Raw genomic sequence first — 23470 nt, forward strand, 5'->3', positions numbered from 1 at the left:
ATATATATATATAGATATATTCATATATATATACATCTAACCTATAACCATTATTTCTCACCAAACTTTTCATACACACCTTCATGCTCATTCCATTTCATCAACCTTCACTTCATATGAATCATATTCCTTTGATTTAATTTATATCTGTTATCACATAGCACGTGACGAATGAACTTTATCACAGGGTTTTGTCAAAAAAGATAACAAAAACTGCAGAAATATCAGAAAGTGAGAAAACCCAGCAAGAGATATACATTATTATGAAGATGGCTTTTACAAAATCAGTTTTTGATTATCATGATTGGAGATTCCTTGTTTTCATAATCCTATCTCTTTCTTTAATTATGTTCTTTTCTCTGGACTCGTCGTTCTCGTACTTTGTTTTCGACCTGTCTTATCATAAGGTCGAAAATACAGTTATTTCGAAGAACGACGGGTCGAAGGTCGAGAATAATACAGTTGTTTCGAAGAACGATGGATTGATTGGGTCGAAGATGGCAGTGTGTCTAGTTGGTGGTGCCAGAAGGTTTGAACTAACTGGACCTTCTATAATGGAGATGGTACTTAAACAGTATCCAAATTCTGATCTTTTTCTGCATAGTCCAATAGACAAAGATTCGTTCAAGTTTTCGTTATTGAAATCAGCACCGAATAAAGTCGCCGCCGTGAGACTCTTCTACCCTCAACCCTTGCCGGAAAATGATTCATCTGTTCGAGTGCTCACGGCGCAGAACTCGCCGAATGGAATTCAGGTTTTCATGGCTCTCTTCTATTTTTTTTCCTTCAATTTTCAATTTTATTTTATTGATTTTCGGTTATATTAACTATACGTAAAAAGGAGAAAGAAGGCGTAATTGATTGTTTTTCCCGATATTTCTGATGATAAAAATATGATTTCATAGTAAATAAAATGATAAAAATGTATTACATTATATGATTTCATAGTAATATATTAACTCAAAGGCTTAAATGCATGCTTTTTCTCCCTAAACTCTTAATTGTCTTTTTCCTTTATGAACTTTTGTTCAATTGCAAAATTCATCTATATTTCTTATTTTATATGTTTGTTGGCATGTTTGTTTAAGATTGAAAACAAGTGGTTTTTAAAAATTGCATAAATTTAATTCAAAATTGCTACACATATTTGATATTTATTCTTAACTTGTTTCTTTTTTAGTAACACAAATTCTAAAACAAAGATTCAATATGAAGTATATATACTTACTCTTTGGAATTTGGATTCTAAAAGCAAGATAAAAACTTTGATGGTAAATGGAGGTGTGAATACAAGAATATAATTAACATAAAACTTTGGAGTAAGCCAATTTTATTTGTTTCCCAAAAAAACAAGTCAAATGAGTAAATGTGATTTTATTGTATTAAAATTCATAGCTCTTATTCAAAAAAAAACATTAGTGTATCATTCCACCATTTGACTAACCTATTACCCAACCAATGGAAGTCCATGTCAAGTCAAAGAAATTTAGATTATTTTGTTAAAAGTTTGATTCATTTATAGTTTCAATTTTCAAGCTCTTAAATAATTTGTACTCCAATTTATAGGACTATTAACAAGATGAAATGAAGTAACACTTTCAGATTAATTAAAACTCTTTTTTTTTAATTTGGGAGTTAAACTTTTTGAGAATTGTGAGCTGGTATTGGTCACTTTAGTTAGGTAGGTTGTTATAACTTCAAGTTATGTATTGCCCCTTGAGTGCTATATGTATCCCTAAATGAAAGTTTATGAACTTATGCTATATTCTTCAAATCTGACCTAAAAGTAGAATCATTATTAATCTTTTAAATTGGAGGTTTATTTTTAAATTGTAATGATATATGTATTTTAACTTAATAATTTGTGTTTTTGTAGGGTCTTCTTCAATACTTCAACTTGGTGGAAGGATGTTTAACAATGATAAAATCGCATCAACAAAAGAATAATTTCACATATGATTGGATAGTTCGAACAAGAGTAGATGGGTATTGGAACAACCCATTAGGTCCAGAATATTTTATCCCAGGTCAGTATTTGGTCCCACCTGGATCTGCATTTCGTGGTCTCAATGATCGTTTAGGCATTGGTGACATTACAACTTCAACGGTGGCTTTGAATCGCCTCTCCCTAATTCCTCAACTTGATTCCTTGGGCCTTAAGGAACTAAACTCCGAATCAGCCTTCAAGGCCCAACTGGAGGCACAAAACATAAGCTACATAACAAAACGACTCCCTTTTTGCATTCTTTCAGACCGGAGATACAATTTTCCACCCGGCCGATTTGGTGTCCCGGTCGGGTCGTTATCGAGTCAAAGCCTACTTAGCGGGGCCAAATGCAGACCATGCACGCCGGTTTGCCGAGGCGCCTGTGTTGAGGATGTGATGGGGAGTGTTGAAAAGTTTTGGAGTTGGACAAATTATGAAGATGGGGCACTTGAACTTTGTGATGCTCGTAAGGGGTGGGAAAAGGATTGGGAGAATATTTTTGATAGAGTTGCTGGGAAGAAATATGCTAAAGCTAGGAAGGGAATTCACTCTATGAAATTTGATAAATGTGTTAAGGATTTGTTGCAATTGAAAAAACGTAGTGCCTATTGGGATGCACCTTCGGTTGAGGATATTTGTAAATTAGGCTTTAATCCATTTTAAAGAGTGTTTATTTATTTTTTGTAGTTACTATTAAATAGTTTAATACAATGATTATTACTTCTTTATGGGTCTCCATTTTTTATATTTTTTTCCTATGATGCAACACCATTTTTTACTCTTTAATTTTAAGCAACTTCACCAACTTATTATACTAACTCATCAATTGTGAAAACTTTTATCAACTTTACACAACTCAACCTCAAATTTACTATATATGTTTAATTTCCAATAGGGCCATAAAAGGCTAAAAGGTTGAATTTGACTCTAGCAATTTGGCAAAGGTTCCTCTCATGTGTGCACAAAACGAAACAAGTTACTCAATTGAAAATGGAAAAAATAAAAATAAAAATTGTGAGAATATCAATTTTCATTTTCAGTGATGTTGTTACCTGATTTGCTTCCAAATTCGACTCATATAATTGTTATTGTACCTATTCTTACTTTCACCATTTTTAAATTCAAACAATTCGTATGTGTAAATTTTATAGAGGCAATTATTATAAAACTAGATTATTTTAAAGTTGTATTAAAATTTTGATTCATTGTGTCATATCCATGCAAGCTCACCTAATAAAATAAATGTTTAATTATAATAGAAAGGGACTAAAACTTAATAATAGTAATAGTTATACTAGCTAACATAAGCAAGAAAGTGATGACAAGAAAAGTCATTTTATAAGTCAATAATGGAATAAAATGAAATTTAGAAAATTCAAAATTCAAAGGGATCTAGAATGTTGTATATAGCGTCCAACCTTGTATTCAATCAATATTTTGCTTGTATAACTTGACTAAAATGTTTCGGCCAACTAAATAAGTAAATATAATTGTTAAAGATAAGAATAAGGTTAAGAGTGTGAATATCACAATTTTTCATATTCGTCTTTTACTTAAAAGAAGTGTTTTTGTGTGTTATTGTGTGACACTTACCTCTCCATTGATAAAGATGATCTTTACTCTATACTATCAGATAGTCTGATTTTGTGTTAAGTCATCCTTAACTCTTGGACAAAAGAGTCATTTTCATTACTTTGTTTTAATTTTTATTTTAAATTATATTCTACAACTTCAGTTGTGATTAATTGACTATAATATTATAGTTTTGAAAATATCCAAAATAATATTAATATAATTATCATAATAACATTTATTCATAACAGTAATATAACTTGATTACAACCTTAATTTAAAATAACAGTAGATTGCCAAATAGCAACTCCTTAATAATAACAACTCATCCCACGCCAATAAATGCAATTATGAAGGTTTTTATGCTCTCAAAATAATTTATTAAATGTTTAATGAATATCCTTTTATATGTCATGAACTGTAATTAATCAAAAAAAATACTTAATAATTAAAATTTTAATTTTTTTTAATATTTCACGGCATTAGGAAGGACTTCACAAATTGAAATGTATACTTGAATACAATAGACCAAGACTAGTAGTAGGACTAGTATGCACATGTTGAATATACCACAAAACCTAAATGTTTACCAAAATTATGACTTTGAATTTACTTATAATAATTGATGTGATCACAATCTCAACCACTAATTAAACTAACTCCTCCATACTTTTCCTATCTACAAAAATAGCATTTTCCACTTTCACATCCCTTTATTAAGACTAGTTAGAAACATGTTACATGTATGTAAAAGGTATCTCAAAGAAATATTGTAACGAACTAGTTGCGTCACAAACAAGGGATTATACTTTTCCAAACCCAAACCTTCAAATAAGTCGGGTGCACATCTGATGTCTCATATAGTGCTACTTCATATGTTATGATAGAAGTATATATACTTACTCTTTGGAATTTGGATTCTAAAAGCAAGATAAAAACTTTGATGGTAAATGGAGGTGTGAATACAAGAATATAATTAACATAAAACTTTGGAGTAAGCCAATTTTATTTGTTTCCCAAAAAAACAAGTCAAATGAGTAAATGTGATTTTATTGTATTAAAATTCATAGCTCTTATTCAAAAAAAAACATTAGTGTATCATTCCACCATTTGACTAACCTATTACCCAACCAATGGAAGTCCATGTCAAGTCAAAGAAATTTAGATTATTTTGTTAAAAGTTTGATTCATTTATAGTTTCAATTTTCAAGCTCTTAAATAATTTGTACTCCAATTTATAGGACTATTAACAAGATGAAATGAAGTAACACTTTCAGATTAATTAAAACTCTTTTTTTTTAATTTGGGAGTTAAACTTTTTGAGAATTGTGAGCTGGTATTGGTCACTTTAGTTAGGTAGGTTGTTATAACTTCAAGTTATGTATTGCCCCTTGAGTGCTATATGTATCCCTAAATGAAAGTTTATGAACTTATGCTATATTCTTCAAATCTGACCTAAAAGTAGAATCATTATTAATCTTTTAAATTGGAGGTTTATTTTTAAATTGTAATGATATATGTATTTTAACTTAATAATTTGTGTTTTTGTAGGGTCTTCTTCAATACTTCAACTTGGTGGAAGGATGTTTAACAATGATAAAATCGCATCAACAAAAGAATAATTTCACATATGATTGGATAGTTCGAACAAGAGTAGATGGGTATTGGAACAACCCATTAGGTCCAGAATATTTTATCCCAGGTCAGTATTTGGTCCCACCTGGATCTGCATTTCGTGGTCTCAATGATCGTTTAGGCATTGGTGACATTACAACTTCAACGGTGGCTTTGAATCGCCTCTCCCTAATTCCTCAACTTGATTCCTTGGGCCTTAAGGAACTAAACTCCGAATCAGCCTTCAAGGCCCAACTGGAGGCACAAAACATAAGCTACATAACAAAACGACTCCCTTTTTGCATTCTTTCAGACCGGAGATACAATTTTCCACCCGGCCGATTTGGTGTCCCGGTCGGGTCGTTATCGAGTCAAAGCCTACTTAGCGGGGCCAAATGCAGACCATGCACGCCGGTTTGCCGAGGCGCCTGTGTTGAGGATGTGATGGGGAGTGTTGAAAAGTTTTGGAGTTGGACAAATTATGAAGATGGGGCACTTGAACTTTGTGATGCTCGTAAGGGGTGGGAAAAGGATTGGGAGAATATTTTTGATAGAGTTGCTGGGAAGAAATATGCTAAAGCTAGGAAGGGAATTCACTCTATGAAATTTGATAAATGTGTTAAGGATTTGTTGCAATTGAAAAAACGTAGTGCCTATTGGGATGCACCTTCGGTTGAGGATATTTGTAAATTAGGCTTTAATCCATTTTAAAGAGTGTTTATTTATTTTTTGTAGTTACTATTAAATAGTTTAATACAATGATTATTACTTCTTTATGGGTCTCCATTTTTTATATTTTTTTCCTATGATGCAACACCATTTTTTACTCTTTAATTTTAAGCAACTTCACCAACTTATTATACTAACTCATCAATTGTGAAAACTTTTATCAACTTTACACAACTCAACCTCAAATTTACTATATATGTTTAATTTCCAATAGGGCCATAAAAGGCTAAAAGGTTGAATTTGACTCTAGCAATTTGGCAAAGGTTCCTCTCATGTGTGCACAAAACGAAACAAGTTACTCAATTGAAAATGGAAAAAATAAAAATAAAAATTGTGAGAATATCAATTTTCATTTTCAGTGATGTTGTTACCTGATTTGCTTCCAAATTCGACTCATATAATTGTTATTGTACCTATTCTTACTTTCACCATTTTTAAATTCAAACAATTCGTATGTGTAAATTTTATAGAGGCAATTATTATAAAACTAGATTATTTTAAAGTTGTATTAAAATTTTGATTCATTGTGTCATATCCATGCAAGCTCACCTAATAAAATAAATGTTTAATTATAATAGAAAGGGACTAAAACTTAATAATAGTAATAGTTATACTAGCTAACATAAGCAAGAAAGTGATGACAAGAAAAGTCATTTTATAAGTCAATAATGGAATAAAATGAAATTTAGAAAATTCAAAATTCAAAGGGATCTAGAATGTTGTATATAGCGTCCAACCTTGTATTCAATCAATATTTTGCTTGTATAACTTGACTAAAATGTTTCGGCCAACTAAATAAGTAAATATAATTGTTAAAGATAAGAATAAGGTTAAGAGTGTGAATATCACAATTTTTCATATTCGTCTTTTACTTAAAAGAAGTGTTTTTGTGTGTTATTGTGTGACACTTACCTCTCCATTGATAAAGATGATCTTTACTCTATACTATCAGATAGTCTGATTTTGTGTTAAGTCATCCTTAACTCTTGGACAAAAGAGTCATTTTCATTACTTTGTTTTAATTTTTATTTTAAATTATATTCTACAACTTCAGTTGTGATTAATTGACTATAATATTATAGTTTTGAAAATATCCAAAATAATATTAATATAATTATCATAATAACATTTATTCATAACAGTAATATAACTTGATTACAACCTTAATTTAAAATAACAGTAGATTGCCAAATAGCAACTCCTTAATAATAACAACTCATCCCACGCCAATAAATGCAATTATGAAGGTTTTTATGCTCTCAAAATAATTTATTAAATGTTTAATGAATATCCTTTTATATGTCATGAACTGTAATTAATCAAAAAAAATACTTAATAATTAAAATTTTAATTTTTTTTAATATTTCACGGCATTAGGAAGGACTTCACAAATTGAAATGTATACTTGAATACAATAGACCAAGACTAGTAGTAGGACTAGTATGCACATGTTGAATATACCACAAAACCTAAATGTTTACCAAAATTATGACTTTGAATTTACTTATAATAATTGATGTGATCACAATCTCAACCACTAATTAAACTAACTCCTCCATACTTTTCCTATCTACAAAAATAGCATTTTCCACTTTCACATCCCTTTATTAAGACTAGTTAGAAACATGTTACATGTATGTAAAAGGTATCTCAAAGAAATATTGTAACGAACTAGTTGCGTCACAAACAAGGGATTATACTTTTCCAAACCCAAACCTTCAAATAAGTCGGGTGCACATCTGATGTCTCATATAGTGCTACTTCATATGTTATGATATTGTGATTGATTGAAAAAAATATATTTAAATTAAAATTTAATTTTTAAGTAATTTTTTGACCAATCACAAAATCATGGCACGTAAAGTGACACTAAGTGTGGGACAACGCATATACGCTATCAAGTCACACCTACCTAGTACCAAACTTGATTGAAACTTACGCATAAGGAATTCATTTAATTTATTTTTGCTTTTCAAAGTTCATAGTTGGGCCACGCAATAACCATACCTTACTCTTCACTAAGTATGTTATTTTGATATTTTTTTGTATTATCATTTACTTACTTTTTAGATAATGAATTAGTCTCTTTGGGACTCACTCTAATAAGTATCGCTCATAGAAATTGAACTCTTGACCTTTTAATTATTATGAGGTCTAACGAAACCTTATACCACTAGACTAATTTTTTATTGGTTGATATATATGAACTTTATTCACTTTTAGGTTTTAATTGATAAGCATTATTAATTAATATTACACCTACATGCCCATTGCTTTCTATTTTTTATTTCTGTTAAAATTAAAACTAAGTAATGTAGAAATATTTCAATTTTATTTCTGCTTCCATTTTCAAATACTTTAAATATACACTAATTTTTTTATTTTATTTTTTATGTCGATTTTTCTTTTCTCTGTGTCCACTAACATTAGTTTAGAAATATAAAACAATATTTCATTAAAAATGACGTGCTTATTATTTTAGATGTGATAAACTTAATTTTGTTCTCCATAAAATCTTGTTTTGTTGGATTATTAAACGACTGCCCATGGTTATAGCCTATAGACAAATAATAGAAATTTGTTCTCAAATTTATCTCTAATAAATCAATAATATAGCATCATTGTAACATATATTTAAATGTATTATAGTTAATAATAGGAGGCTTAAAAAAACATGAAGATCTTATTTGAATGTCAATATTAAAAAAAATGATTTAATAATTAATTTTTAATCTTAATCATTCATACATAAGACCCATATCTATTATCCTCATAATTTTTATATGAGAACTGTTCTCACTTGACTCACTTTATTAAGAAAATATATATTATAGAAGATAGGGAGAAAGACTTGTATGAAGATGAAACCATATAGAGACAACCAATATGATCATAATAATACATTAATATTTTAATTCTAACTAAATTTAATCTTAAATGATAGTATCAAAAACCATAAAATATATTATCTCCAAATATAATAGAGTGTAAAATGTATGCACTGACAGTGTAAAGATATATACACAGTTAGTGCATCATTCATTTGCAATACTTTTATTTAAAAGTCAATGATAACTAAAAATTAATGGTGAATGATGGAGTTACAGTGTAAAAAACTTTTACATTGTTGATGTATATATCTTTTTCCCAATATAATATATGTTATATGTATCTTTATACAAGTTTTTCGGATAAGATAATATGCTAAATGTTTTTTTTTGGTTTGGAAAAGAAAAGGTGTATAGGTGGAGAGGTCCAAAACATAGAAACCAGAAAGAGTTAATGGGCTAATGTTGCAATTAAGGCCCATTTAAACTACTATGTGTTACAGTAACAACATTGTAGTAGATTCAGAAAGAAGAAAGGAAAGAGAAGAATGCAAGGTGCATCTTCAGGAATCGGTTATGGTCTTAAATATCAGGTCAATTTCACAATATAAACCCTAACCAATTACGATTCATAATCTATCTCCATTGATTCAATTCTCACTATTATTATTGTTATTATTCGATTGCAATGATTATAGGCAAGATGCATATCAGATGTAAAAGCAGACACAGATCACACTAGTTTCCTTGCTGCTACTCTCAGTCTTAAAGAAGAAAACGAGGTTTTGTTTCTCAATTAATTCATTATTATATGTTTACAATGAATTTAATTGTTTTTGTTTGATTTTCACTTTCTCAGGTACATCTCATTCGGCTTTCTTCCTCTGGAACTGAACTTTTCTGTGAGGGATTGTTTTCTCATCCTAATGAGATATGGGACCTTGTATCTTGTCCATTTGATCAGAGGATATTTTCAACTGTTTACTCTAACGGTAATCAACTTCTCCTTTTACTTTTTGTTTCATAATTTGAGGTAGCTTCTGCATATATGATGCATTGATAATTGATATGATAAGGAGTAGGATAATGATAGTATAGAGAGCCGATACGAGTACGGTAAGCTATTATGTTGTCCGGTGTTTGGTGCGCACTAAATAATGATGGCATTGATCTGGTAGTGTGGTGGTGGCAGTGGTTTTCAGATGTGAGGGGGGAATGCTGTATCTAATCTTGTTCGTTTGTAACCTAGATCCCCAATGAGATAGAAAAAACACTAGGTAAACATGATAGGATAGGATGGACTATGGTATGATTGGTATCATGTCTCTTATCCAATCCACTAAAGGAATCGTACAAAGTTAGCATGAGACATTATAAACATAATAAAATGCTATAAATATCTAATTAGTTTGGAATTTTCATTTATAACTGTTGTATTATTGTATAAAGCTTCAAAAAGTATATTTAAAAAGTTGTAGAATACAGCTATGGGTATGTGAAAGTTTTTGACACGGACACGACATGAGGACTATTTTGAAGTTTTCATGCTTCAAGTTGTGCATTATGTTTAACTCTCGTAGTTATACTTTAGAAAGGTTTGTAAAGAGTGATGACTTTTATGTTCATAAAGGTGAATCATTTGGAGCGGCAATATGGCAGATCCCCGAGTTATATGGCGAGTTGAATTCCCCTCAGTTAGAGAGAATTACCTTCCTTGATACTCATGCTGGTAAGATTAAATGGTGAGTTTACACTATTGGACTACTCTTTTGGCTATGTCCTCGAAGTTTTGGTTGTGTTGCTATATATACTATTTGCACACTGAGTTTGATACATTAATTTCTCTTGTTGTATTCCTTACTAAAATTCAACCCCAAAAAAGTGTTCTTTGGTGGCCATCTGGAAGGCATGATAAATTGATCAGCATTGATGAGGAGAATCTGTATCTGTGGAGTTTAGATGTTTCCAAGAAAACTGCACAGGTATGGAGCTAGTTAATCGATGTAGTATATGGAGTTTGTGAAACTTGCATACACAATAAAAGATTCTCTCATAAGTGTTTGTGTTTGTATGCAAGTCTATGCATATGTATATTTAGTTATTTGAATTAAGGCATTATTGAAAATGAAGGCTTAAAGATGAGTATACGTATAGGTCAATAGATTTCCCTGAACAGCTGTGAATCTGTGGTGCTTCAGTTCAAGATAAAAGTGACTATTAAGTGGGTTTTACATATTGTCCATAAATGTAGTCGAAATTTTTTTGGACTTAAGATCTAGGTTGGGACTTTGATAATCATAGTGATTATAGTCACTTCTATTTGTAAATGCAGTAGACTTGGTAATTTTGACTAAGTTCTCCCCATCCACACATACACAAAATCAATTCAGGTACAATCACATGATTCAGCTGGTATGATGCACAAGTTATACGGAGGGGCATGGGATCCACATGATACGAATTCTGTTGCTGCAACTTGTGAATCATATGTCCAATTTTGGGATATCAGAACAATGAAGTATGTAATATACATCATTCATTCTTATATTGGTTTATTTTAGTTGATACATGATAATCTTCTTCCATAGTGAACATAAATGTGATTTTATGATTGCATTTGCTCTTTCTCCTGAGGAAAGTGGTAGGTTTCGTTTTGTTTGAATTTCAATTATGTAGTAAAATGCTTTTAAGCATCCTGGTACATCATTCAGTGTTATTTAATTTTGAAAATCGATGTATGCAACTTTGATCTTCCTTCTGTGTTAGTAAGCTACTTGTTTCATTTGTTGAGGATTGGAGGTTGCTGGGAGAGGGTTATATATATATTCCTCCACATCAAAATAGTTTTTGTGTGAATCAGTACCCCTTGCATCTACTATGTCTAATAATAGGATTCTTTGAATTTCAGGAAGACTAGTTCAATTGAGTGCTCCCATGTACGCAGTGTCGATTACAACCCTAAACAGAAGCACATACTTGTAAGAGTTGTGCTTTGTGATCCTCATTAATGTGATACGCATGTTTATACCTTCCCTTAGAAATGGTTACATAGTCTCTCTGAAGAAGTCTGTACTACTACAAACATTTTCTTAAATTCATTCATGACTTTATATGGATTATCAGCATTTGTTGATGACATTCAATTGCTATACAAATATCACATTGTTGTTTTTGTTGTTTTCCGAGTATTAAAATACTTAGATTTCCATTACATGATTTAGTCCACTTTAATTACTCAGTGAGTTTACAGTAACAACTGCTTTCTGAATTGGTATTATACTGCCCATTTTGATTATGTTGCCAAAATTGACTTGCTATGCTTTGTACAGGTTACTGCTGAACATGAGTCTGGGATACATATTTGGGATCTAAGGAAACCAAAATTTCCCATCCAAGAGCTACCAGGACATACACATTGGTACTATTATGTCTGGTTTCAAAGCTGTATTGTTTTATAGCTATATCCACAGTCCAATAACCCTCAATGTCCCCCACTATCTTAGAATTTCTGAACAATCCCCTAATGGAAAAAGGACAGAAAAGGAAAAGGAAACTAGAGTTGTTATAATCATGTTTTTAATGCAAAAATTAAACTTTTATGTTTTTTACTTCATTAGAAACTCTATCTTTTGCCGACCCCACCTGGTGTGATAAAGGTTTGGTTGTTGTTGTTGCACAAACTCTATCTTTTATGAAAATTAAACTATTTGATATTCTTATTTCAAACACATGATTGGCAATCTTTATTACTTGTATTGCCAGGACATGGACTGTCAAGTGTAACCCTGAGTATGATGGATTGATCTTGGTTCTCTCTCTCTCTCTTTCTCTTTCTCTCCACACACACTTAATAACTTCAAAATCTCTTGCTATTATCCATTTTTTGGTGAAAAGTGGTTTGTGTTCTAAATGTGGATATATTACAGAGTGCTGGCACGGATTCTGCTGTCAACTTGTGGCTTGCCTCTTCAAGCCATGATGAGTTAAATGAAAGGTCATTTTCATATCTTAGTTATCATTTTGCCTTTTTCCTGTGGCCTGCTTGTATTATGTTTTTTTATTCATATATGTATGCATTTTAGCAGCCAAACGGATTCACCTACGCGTCGGGTTGATCCATTACTTAAGACATACAGTGATTATGAAGACAGCATATATGGTAAGAGCTTTAATTTTTTCTCTGTCCATGATCTTTATACACTTTCACTTACCAATTTTTTTGTTTGTTACAGGGCTCACCTGGAGTTCTCGTGAACCATGGATCTTTGCATCATTATCCTATGATGGCAGGGTAAGACAAAATTCGAGCATTAAGTGATATATTCTCTTCAGGGAGAAATATTAATAGAATTGAAACTTCATCACAATGCTGCATTACCTTGCTTGATCTTTCTATTATATTATGCTTTATGTTGGTGACTGGATGTTCTTACTCGGTTAGCCCGATGACCATTACGGTATGGGCATAAAACAATCCGTTCTGACCCTCCTAGGTCAAACACACTGTGAGGCAGTGCGCACTGGTACAAGGTTCAAGTGTTTTTCTCGAAGCAGAGATGACAATTTGGTCATTTTCTCTTGGATTTTCCATGTCTACATGAATCTATAATTATCTCATCAATTTGATGTTTCCTTTTGAAAATAGGTCGTTGTAGAATCAGTTAAGCCTTTCATCTCCAAAAAGTGATGTTCAATATCAATTGCCTTGTCGCTACCATTTGCGTTGTTGTGTATGTCAGTACTTTCCTGCCTCCCGGGTCTTGATACTAACAGATGACTGGAAGACCCAATTTATCATGTCACCATTGGCGTGCGTTTGACATAGCCGTGCAAGTTTAATGTTCACATGTGCATCACATTGTTGACGAGCAATTATTGATAGCTCTGTAATCAACAATTTTTTTGTCTTATTTCTTTCTTGCATTGTGGAGATTGGATTATGTTTGTAGCCTATTATTTGGTTAGGCATCTATGTTATGTAATGAAACTATAAGTTGTTTTCTGTCTCCGGAATTTATCTTATGTGTTCAAGTCCAATATGTGTATCATGAAAAAGTAATCAAACTCTTGCTTAATGGCATTACACTTTCAAGTTTACAGATTAATTGTGATTGGGAAAACGGGGAAAAGTAGTCGATGAAAGGCGTTTTATGGTAAATAGAAGGAGATCTTAATTCAATGGTACAGCTCCTTGGTTATTTAGTAATGGTGAGGTTGAATGGCTCAACGACGAACTCCGTTTCGGTCCCGACAAAAATGAGGAGTTGGAGTGGTGTATCAACTTGTTAAAAAGTTAATGAAAATGGGATTACCTGGTAGGTACAGGGAAAGTGCGAAAGAACTTGATGAAAATGGGTTTAAATGTAGACGGACAAGAATATAACAAACAATTCTAACAAACTACCATAACATTCTCTTTACTGAGACAAGAAGCATATAATAAACATGTGCATACAATTTTTGTAGTTATTAGATCTACAACCATTGTGACTATCTGTAGAATTAATCAACATTTTTTCAACTAGCTTACTATCCCATTACTATTACTATGTACCCTTTAGACACAAAAACTGAAGTTACCATCCTTTTGCTTCTAAAAGTGAAAATCAGTTTCAAAGGTTAGGACTACAATTTTCTGAACAAAATTATACAGTTATTGATATTGCTACTTCTATAAACGATTAGTAAAAACTCAACTTTGATTGAAGCAACATGTAGAATAGTCCTCCAACCCACTCCCATTGCTCACTTTTGATCACTTCTTTAGGTGTTCAATTATAAGTCCAATTACCCCTTTTTCGAACCGAGACCATTTCATTATGTCCTTAAAAATGCACAGGATATTCTGGCAATTAAATTTTCGAGATGCCTTCTTACTGCAGCCACTTGAAGTTCAGCCAGCACCAAGAGACTTTTTTTGTTTTCTGCTGTTTCCTGAGTACGAGTACAAGCAACGCCTTTCAAATTCACAGCAGCTGCTCAAGAAGGTGTAATAAGGGCAAAGTATTGTAATAAGAAGCTTAACTAGTCTGATGGAAATTCATCCAATTCAGGTTCCTCAAAGTTCAGATTTTCATAGTCCGAAATTGTTTCGTTGGACATACTCCTCTCTACTAGATCATTTGGGTCTTCATCATCATCCATGTCCGGCTCTTCAAACTCATCATCAACATCCAGGTCATCATTTGCTACATTTTTCTTGGTTACGTTATCCTTTCCAATTTTTCTAGATCCAGAATGTTTGTCCACTTTGGCTACTGAATCTTCACATATGCAGGTAGATGGATTCTCATGAAACCCACCTCTACCTGGTCTAAGCTCCTTTGGCTCCCCTATGAAGCCTTTCTGGAAAGTGCGGACACCAGAAGCGAAAACTTCCCAAGTCAAATTACTTCTGCCTAAGAACAATCGATAGAGTTTTTTAGCATTTGGACGAATGGTTGGTTTGTGCCCGAAGTACCTCCTATAAGAAAGCTAATCAGCAATATAGAAATCAATGAACAACAGAAAAGAGAAGAATGACGCAAGTGGAATACAACATACCTTCGCCCAGCTAATATTTTAGCCATATTACCATTGTTATTGGTCACAAATACATCACTTTCATCACAAACAATGAAGTCAAGAGCAGCCATGCGAGAAGAAAATGAAGAAAATGGTTCTAGTTCTTCCTTGGTTGCAATGGTCTCTTTAGAATAGAAGTTAGGAAATAATGCTTTGAGAGGTGCCAATGTTTCTTCCCCTCCATATACTTCCCCTGATGCAACATAAATATGAACATCAGAACCATATCCCAATGCTCTCAGCATGAGACCAACTTCTTCTGGGGTTAATGGGCATCTTCCCTGCCTCCTTGCTTTATCAGGATTGCTTTTCTGCATATCAGTATCCGTCACAATATACTCAGTTTTTATATATGTGTTTAGGCAAAGTCATTCTCTACTACATATGCCTATTTCCTTAGAGTCTTGCTACTGATATGGTGAGATATTGTTCAAATGTATAGTGCCAAAGTCAATAACTCATTCTATGGAAAAAAAATCAGTTAGGTTTACATGCCTTTTGTCATAATAACAGAAATGAGTAAGATAAAATTACACTTACAACATTTCCTAATAATCATGGTTAGTAATAAATTCAACATGTGAGCCTTACACGAAGTGTCTTCCACCTCCTCCTTATAGCGCCCAGTTCTTTCTTCTCCTTCTCTCCTCCACCATAATAACATCCAGAGAATGCAAGCATATCAGATTCAAATCTGTAGAAAGAAAAGTCGGTCAGACTTAGAAACCATTCAATAGTTATAGGTTATTCTACGAAACTAACTGCGTCTTAAGTGTAAAAGCCATTGCTTGTTGCCCAAATAGAATAAACAAAACCTTCACGCAATCACCAAAAATAAGCTCGTGATGTGGACCTAGACCAAATATATGCATGACACTTATGTAACAAGCTCGTGATATGGTGGAGGAGAGAAAGAGCATAAAAAACGGGGCTGAGGCTGTACGCTGTCCAGATGATGTTGAGTTTGTAAATTTGCAAGTGACATGAAAATATATAAAGTAGCAACTAAGACCAACACACCTAATCCCACATGTGAATGGTTAGTCAACCAAATACGGGCTGCGTTTTGAAGTAAACTTTCAGCAGCAGTAGCTTATTTATGCTACCGAGAGAAAGGAACAAGTGTGTAGTATACTAGTATGTCTCCCAGAGTTTCTAAATGCCCCACATATGCCAAGCTTATGAAATACAACAGTTACCCAGTTGGGGAGAGCTAGCAAGCTTATTGTTTCCTAGACAGACACAGATAAGTTAAATATTTAAGTGTGAGTCAAGACATGTCCAGCTACTGGTCCAATATGAATTATATTACTTGCAAGTTGCAAATGCTGCATTGTACTCAAAACTGTGATCCTCCTTGAAACTGATCATTCTTGTATTTCATTTTGTACCTTTGTGGACATGACTTGGATATTTAGTGTTATACTTAGGACGAACATGTAATATGGATATCAAGCAGGAATGTAAATACACATGTTTTAAGGTTACAGCAGCATAAGAATAGATCGAGCTTTTTTAACACCATATTATAAAGTTTTTGTGGCTATCACATTGATAAAATAACCTGATTATGTAAATTGAATAGGATTCATAAACAGATAATAAGTTACCATAAACAATCAGATTACCTCAGGTGCAGTGCAATATAATGCTTGCTTCTCATCCTCATCTGATGAACCAATTGCTCACCCATTGCACGTATCGGGTTGGTAAATTTTAAAGCATGGTAATTAACTCTACATCTCATCTTCTGATACTCAGTATCCAACTTGTTCGCGAGCCTGTAATCAAATTTGTTGAGCTGAATAGCCTGCAACAAAATGAAGCGACTAGATTATATATAATCATATATTCAACTTGGTTTTCCATAAAATATGAACAGGTCCATAACGAAAGACAGATTCAATTACTCATATTATGGTGAACAGATATTTGAAACACTTCAAAAAACCAATCAAATAGATGATTTTCCATAACCAAAAGGAAAGGTACTAGGTTCTCAAATCTTAATTTCAAGGACATAAAATTTCCATTCCGGTTAACTAAAACAATATTGTTAAAAAAAATAATAAAATAGTTTAATTTGTAGGAACTAGGATTTTAAGAAGGCTAAAATTTGGGAACCACAGGATATGAAGATTTAATGAATGTACAGTACAATTCCATATTTTTTAATAAAAAAATTACTTGCCAAAAACAAAAATGCCCCAATGAAGAAAATTGAAGAGCTGGTTATACTAAAAATAAAACATTTTATCGATATAAATAGAATTACTATAATATTTATGACATAAAGATTTGGAATCTAGTCCTTGATCTAAATGGATTTAAAACTTCCTATAAAGATGGCATCTTCCATGTAACAAATAACAACCAAACTGAAAGATGAAGGTATCTCTTTCAAGTTAATAGAGAGCATCTAATAAACTGTACAACATATTAGCACTTGTAGTAGTTACAAAAACTTACATGTTTTTTCAGGAGCACGGGTAATATACGATTTATATAACACCTTTCGTTACACTTCCTTGGAACACGCATGGAGTGTGCAGATAACATTTTCCCACCCTTGCGTGGTGGGAGCTGCTTGATAACTTTGACATCTTTTGAAAGATAAGATATAAACCAATCAACATCAAAGATCTCTGAGAAGTTACTGCAAAATGCAAAGTATGACATCATTTTGCAATCTAAGATATATCACTGAGAATGGTCCGCTTCTATACTTGAATAGTCAAGTCAAATTACAATAGTGCACATCACATATAGCCAACAATATATGTCGTTCCATAACTGACCTTGAATCTTTCCAGAAAGATCGTTGATCCAATTTCGGAACAACAAGAGTAGCATTCAAAATTCGTGCAACAACAACAGCATCTACAATCTGCCAGTTTCAGAAACAGAATGATTGGCACTGACAGCTAAGTATGTATATAGTTTGCAATCAGTAAGCACAATATACAGATATACAGTTATCATATACAGAAAGAAACTAAAATAAAAGGGCGGCCTAGTGCACAGGGGTCTCACTTAGTGGGGTAACTAAACATTTTTTTACAGGTTTCTGTACTCCTGCCTTTTGCAGCAAACAGTTTATTGAGACCATTTTCTATTAAAGCCAAGCAGGTAAAATCTAAAAAAGTATGGGCTACATTTTATCCATAGATGCATCATGCATGAAATATTTGTAAAGATGATTTCAGTATCACAAAAGATAAGATAAGAAAAACCAAAATATAACTTATTACTCGCAGTTGTCATCCAGAACAATATACTATAAATGTGCTTCCTTTGTCATTTTAATCGTTCCAAAATTTCCAGTGAAAAAAGCCTTTTAAGAAGACAAAGGTTTTAAATAAGTGTCAAGGCATTCATGACCATGAGCAACAGACTAATATGTAGCACCAATACTTTAAAATGATTATTGCACCAGGCTTTTTTCATCAATATATCTCCGATTATTTGATTATTTTTTCCATTTCAATGTATCTAGATCATATTGTGTTTGTGTCCCACATTCGATATATGTGTATGTTTAGCTCCTTTGTCATTGAATACTGTCACTTACGACTACAAGAACAAGTTGATTTTATTAGGCAACCTCGTTTTATGGCTCAATGTGGTTCAGGAAGCATGTGCAATTTTTTTCATTTTCAATTCATTGAACATTTTATTAACTAGATAGGGCTATCCCGTTAGCCTATACTGTTCACCTAGTATATTGTCTATCCCATGGGAGGAGCTGGGTGATAGGATAGTGCAGATTTTCGCATCATACCACACCACTAACACTACCGCGTCGATGCCATATTTATCTGCTGCGCACCTAACAATGGTCAAAAAGATATCTTACCCTACTCAAATTTTATCATGTTTTTATCTTGCTCGATACCTTATCATCTTCTTAGCCTATCTAGCCATCAAATGAGCACTAGAAACATATAAATAATGACAGACATTCAAGAATTACCCCAGTTCTTTGTTGGTTCAAACCTCCACTTGTCGCAATCAGCAAATACCGATCCGGTTTTGTAACGACTTGAGCTTCTGCCACACGAAAAACACAATTATCATCATATAGCAGATAATATACACACAAATCGAATCTAAGAAAAGTGTGATATTACTTTGAAACTTGCTGCTTGAATTGCTGCATCCGTAGAAGTGCTCAGAATTTCTAGAAGTCCACACATCACGATCCAACTTTCCTCCAACGCTCTGTTCATTAATTAATTTTAAAAAAAACAAGTATAAGAAATTAATAATCAAAATCCAATAACAAACGAAAGAAAAAGCCCTAACCGGAACACGGAACTCAGGTTTTTGAATCGCATCACCATCCGTACGAACGTTAATCTAAGCAATAATTTAACAAATTAAAACAAATAGGTTAAGTGAGGAATCAATTAACAATCGATTATTTCAATTATCGGAGAAAGAGAAGAGAGAATACCGGGGAATTGCTGCGTCTGTGGTGGATATGATCAGTTTCAACAGGAGAAGGAGCTAAAATGGAAAGGAGAGCAAAGAGAAAGAGTAGAGCACCGGCGACGGCGGAAATTAACGGAAGCATTAGGCGGAAGCGTTGTAAATAGTGGTGGCGCCGCCGCTGAAATGCCATTTGTCACAGCAAAATGTAGTAAAACAATAAATTATAATTTGAAATTCATTTCATTTCATTTATATAGATTTAATTTTGATGCGTTATGGATCTGTTATTCTATTATATAGAAAGTGGTTTGAGATTTTTTGATGTGATAGAAGAGAAGAGAAGAAAATGAAAATGAGAGTGATGAGAGATAAAACAGAATATTCTATAAAAAGGGTAGTGGAAGAAGAGTTCACTGCATTTCCCACTCTCTTTTTTGACACTATACTCTTTTGTTTTATTCACATTTTTATTCTTATCCTCCATCTCCATGCCACTGCATTTTTTCTATTTTGAATTTCAATTTTCCTTTGCACGTGGACCGTCTGTTTCTTGCCTTTTTTTTATGGAGAAAAGGATATATGCATCGCAAGTAAAAGATGGCAAAACGAGTCGTCCAGTCCGTTTTATCCGTGCTCGCAAAATTTAAGTGGCACGAGTATGCCTGCAAAATTTAAGTGGATGTGGATATGTCTGGATTATTTTAAAGGACAATGCAAAAATTGCATGCTCTCCACGTTTTAAAATCGGCTAATAGGTATGCGGGCACAATGCACACATTTATAAATAAATAAAAAATTATGCAATACAATAAAAAAGAATTAAAAAAGATAGTTGAAGATAACTTTTTTTTAAAAACTTTGATATTTTATATGAAATTGAACAAATTATATCACAGTACAATTTTTGAGACATTAATCACATCATATCATAATTATTTAAATTTTTTCTCTTAGAACATACTTGCTGGCCACCCACATTGCCAAATAGAAATGTCTGCGGACATTGTGGGCAAACGGGTAGGGCAAAACAGGCAAATGGACAAAAATTTTATGCCATGTCTACAAAAATTTGTGAGCTAAGTCGGGCAGACAGTAAGTTTTACTCATTTTGCCATCTATATTGCAAGTGTATAAATTTTAGGGAGAAAATATTAAGAAATCTTTGGAGGGAAGATATATAAATATTACACTTTTTGTGAAAATTCCATTTAGCCAAAAACTATATACATTTCTTACCAAATAAAATCTTTTACCATTATTCTGATTTTTTTTATAAGCAAAGTTTAATTAATATGCCAACCCATATACAACAAGCACACAATCACTAACCATTGTTCTGATTTAATTGTCATTAATCAAAATCGTGTTTGAAAATTAAAATATAAAAGGTAATGTTGTATATTTTGAATATTTAAATATTTGGAAGAAGGTTTAACATTACTAGTTTAGTATTTATATACCAATAACATATGAATTTTTATATTTGTTGTGTTCACACTTATCATTAATTTGTATTTGCAATGATTTCATTGAAGAGTTATTAAAAATTAAGGATTTAATATTTATATACTAAGTGTTTTTTACACTGTCATCATATTCATATATTAATAATATTGACTCTCAAACAAAAGTAATACAAATCAATGATTAATGATATAATGACAATATAAAAAACTTTATAAATCTAAACTCAATAATTAAATATAAATGATTCATGTGGTGAGAATATAAAAAACTAGAATACATAAATAATAAAGTCATATATTATTATTGGGAATGATCATACTAATTTGATTTAGTATCTTAGATAGGACAAAATTGTAGGAACTTAATATTAATTGATTTAGAATCTTAGATGAAGCTAAATTGTAGGATCTTATATTGCATGGAAACATAACTCACAACATTATAAATAAACAATTCTAACCACGTATAATAATAATAATACTAAACCTAGTTTTTGTTCCTATATACAACAACCCTAGTTTTCTCCTTCTGTTATGGATTTCGCCATTGATATGTTCAAGCAAACCAAAAAAACCAAAGGTCGCAAGAAGATTGAGATAAAGAAGCTTGACAAGAACTCCAACAAGCAAGTAACATTCTCAAAACGACGTGCAGGACTCTTCAAAAAAGGTAGTGAACTCTGCGTTTTATGCAATGTTGATGCAGCTATCATTGTGTTTTCTCCTGCAGACAAATTATTTTGTTTTGGCCAACCTGATGTTGAAACCCTAATCACTCGTTACCTTAGAAGAACAACAACAGAGTTGGATCCTAAAATCCCAAGAAGTGAAACAGTGTCATATGAAGAACATAATAAGGAATATGATGAAGCAATGAAGAAGTTGGAGTTGGAGAAAAAGGAATTGGCAAATTCTGCTAAGGATTGGAAAAAAGGGAATTGGTGGAATGAGGCAATACATGAAATGAGTGTTGAAGAGTTGGAACAGTTTATGGTGGCAGTTTATGAGTTAAGAAGGAAGTTAGATGAAAGAAGAAGTGAGATAATGATGCCAATGTTATAGAATGTTTGGAGTTTGATTAATAAATTATTATTATGGGTAAAAAGTTTAGTTTGTGTTGTTTTTCCCACAAATATGTGTTATTTAGTGTGTGTGATTATTAACATTCCCAAATGTTTATTGTTTAGGTTTGTTAATGATCATCAAAATTTTAGTTATGATTTGGTATCAATGGCAATAGCATGGCTAGTTTATTAGTTTTTTTGTTGAAGATTTTGTACTATGTTCAAACACATCATGTTTAAACCATGGACTTCATTATTGATGACAATGAGTGTGGATGCAACTGGTAATAAGTTATGCTAAACGTAGTTTCAAACATATATCCCAATGTATTTTTTTATAGCCCACAACTCCACATCAGATTCAAATAAATATATACTGACCCTACAGAACCACCTCCAGATCCAATCATGCAATGCTTTTGACAATGAAGAAGGTTTACTTCTTCAAGTAATGACTTCATCCGTTGCAATGGCAATTCATCTGTTTTGAAGAAATTTTTTTATATAATCGATTATTTTTAACAAAATATGGAGGATATTTTATTGGGCTGAAAAATTAATTACTGGACCTTTTACACCATGGGCCACTTTAGATAGTGAAGTTGGGCTAGTATATTTTGTAGTCTTTTTTGTTTGCTCAAACCTAGTAAGGAGGTATGAGCGTTTGCGGTATATTTGGATCGGTTTTTTGGCAAAAATTATTTCATCTAAACATGTAATTAATATGCGTTTCGGTCCGATCTAGTCTGTTTGTATTAAGACATCCGGTTCAATCCGATCCAAATATTATATATGGTTTTGGTTTGATTTGAATCGGTTTTTTATAAAAAATTAAAATTGCACACATACTCAAAACTCACAAAAATTACTAAACATTAAACATAAAACATAAAAAAATAATGTTCAACAACCAGTGTTGTTAAAACCGTACCGGTTATCAAACCGGTCAGGGTACTGGTATAGTGGTACAGTGGTTCAACCAGTGGTTCAGTAATTAAACCGCATGCCGGTTAAACCGGACATACCTACTTATATTTATATATATATAAACCTATAACAAAAAAATTCCAAATAGGTAGATACTCAAATTTATAATCCTTATTTATAATCTACTCAAAATTCACATAAATAAACAACTTTAAGTCTTTAACAAATTCAAAGTCTAAATTAAAAAACATATATCAATCCAAAAGTATCACTTAACAACTACAA

At 32.2% G+C, this 23470-nt stretch overlaps 5 protein-coding genes across 7 annotated transcripts; 4 read left to right on the forward strand and 1 right to left on the reverse strand.

Moving 5' to 3' along the window:
- On the forward strand, positions 43-2707 carry LOC109343993. Its single transcript, XM_019582544.1, has 2 exons — positions 43-755; positions 1877-2707. The coding sequence occupies exons 1-2, from the start codon at positions 264-266 to the stop codon at positions 2648-2650; spliced, it is 1266 nt and encodes a 421-aa protein (XP_019438089.1). The 5' UTR covers positions 43-263; the 3' UTR covers positions 2651-2707.
- On the forward strand, positions 4510-5941 carry LOC109342458. The gene is made up of 2 exons (XM_019580440.1): positions 4510-4515; positions 5111-5941. Exons 1-2 carry the CDS (start codon positions 4510-4512, stop codon positions 5882-5884), a joined length of 780 nt encoding a protein of 259 aa, XP_019435985.1. The 3' UTR covers positions 5885-5941.
- Positions 9216-13810, forward strand: LOC109343994 (WD repeat-containing protein DWA2-like). Of its 2 annotated transcripts, none has more exons than XM_019582545.1 (13): positions 9216-9323; positions 9429-9512; positions 9590-9722; positions 10361-10472; positions 10613-10712; positions 11121-11248; positions 11639-11708; positions 12060-12148; positions 12493-12538; positions 12657-12724; positions 12813-12889; positions 12963-13021; positions 13376-13810. In XM_019582545.1, exons 1-13 carry the CDS (start codon positions 9279-9281, stop codon positions 13415-13417), a joined length of 1053 nt encoding a protein of 350 aa, XP_019438090.1. In that variant the 5' UTR covers positions 9216-9278; the 3' UTR covers positions 13418-13810. The 2 variants fall into 2 exon arrangements, with proteins under 2 accessions (XP_019438090.1, XP_019438092.1); XM_019582547.1 differs by having other exon boundaries at positions 12816-12889.
- LOC109343995 (uncharacterized protein At1g04910-like) lies at positions 14168-20145 on the reverse strand. Of its 2 annotated transcripts, XM_019582548.1 has the most exons (10): positions 19751-20144; positions 19600-19653; positions 19425-19515; positions 19268-19344; positions 18093-18181; positions 17764-17950; positions 16923-17104; positions 15886-15988; positions 15274-15605; positions 14168-15193 (listed from the first exon to the last, which is right to left on the reverse strand). In XM_019582548.1, exons 1-10 carry the CDS (start codon positions 19916-19918, stop codon positions 14755-14757), a joined length of 1722 nt encoding a protein of 573 aa, XP_019438093.1. In that variant the 5' UTR covers positions 19919-20144; the 3' UTR covers positions 14168-14754. The 2 variants fall into 2 exon arrangements, with proteins under 2 accessions (XP_019438093.1, XP_019438094.1); XM_019582549.1 differs by lacking the exon at positions 19600-19653 and having other exon boundaries at positions 19751-20145.
- On the forward strand, positions 21595-22274 carry LOC109342630 (agamous-like MADS-box protein AGL61). The gene has a single exon (XM_019580573.1). It carries the CDS (start codon positions 21729-21731, stop codon positions 22254-22256), a length of 528 nt encoding a protein of 175 aa, XP_019436118.1. The 5' UTR covers positions 21595-21728; the 3' UTR covers positions 22257-22274.

Source organism: Lupinus angustifolius, chromosome LG03 (genome assembly GCF_001865875.1).
Source record: "Lupinus angustifolius cultivar Tanjil chromosome LG03, LupAngTanjil_v1.0, whole genome shotgun sequence".
Classification (NCBI taxonomy): Eukaryota; Viridiplantae; Streptophyta; class Magnoliopsida; order Fabales; family Fabaceae; genus Lupinus; species Lupinus angustifolius.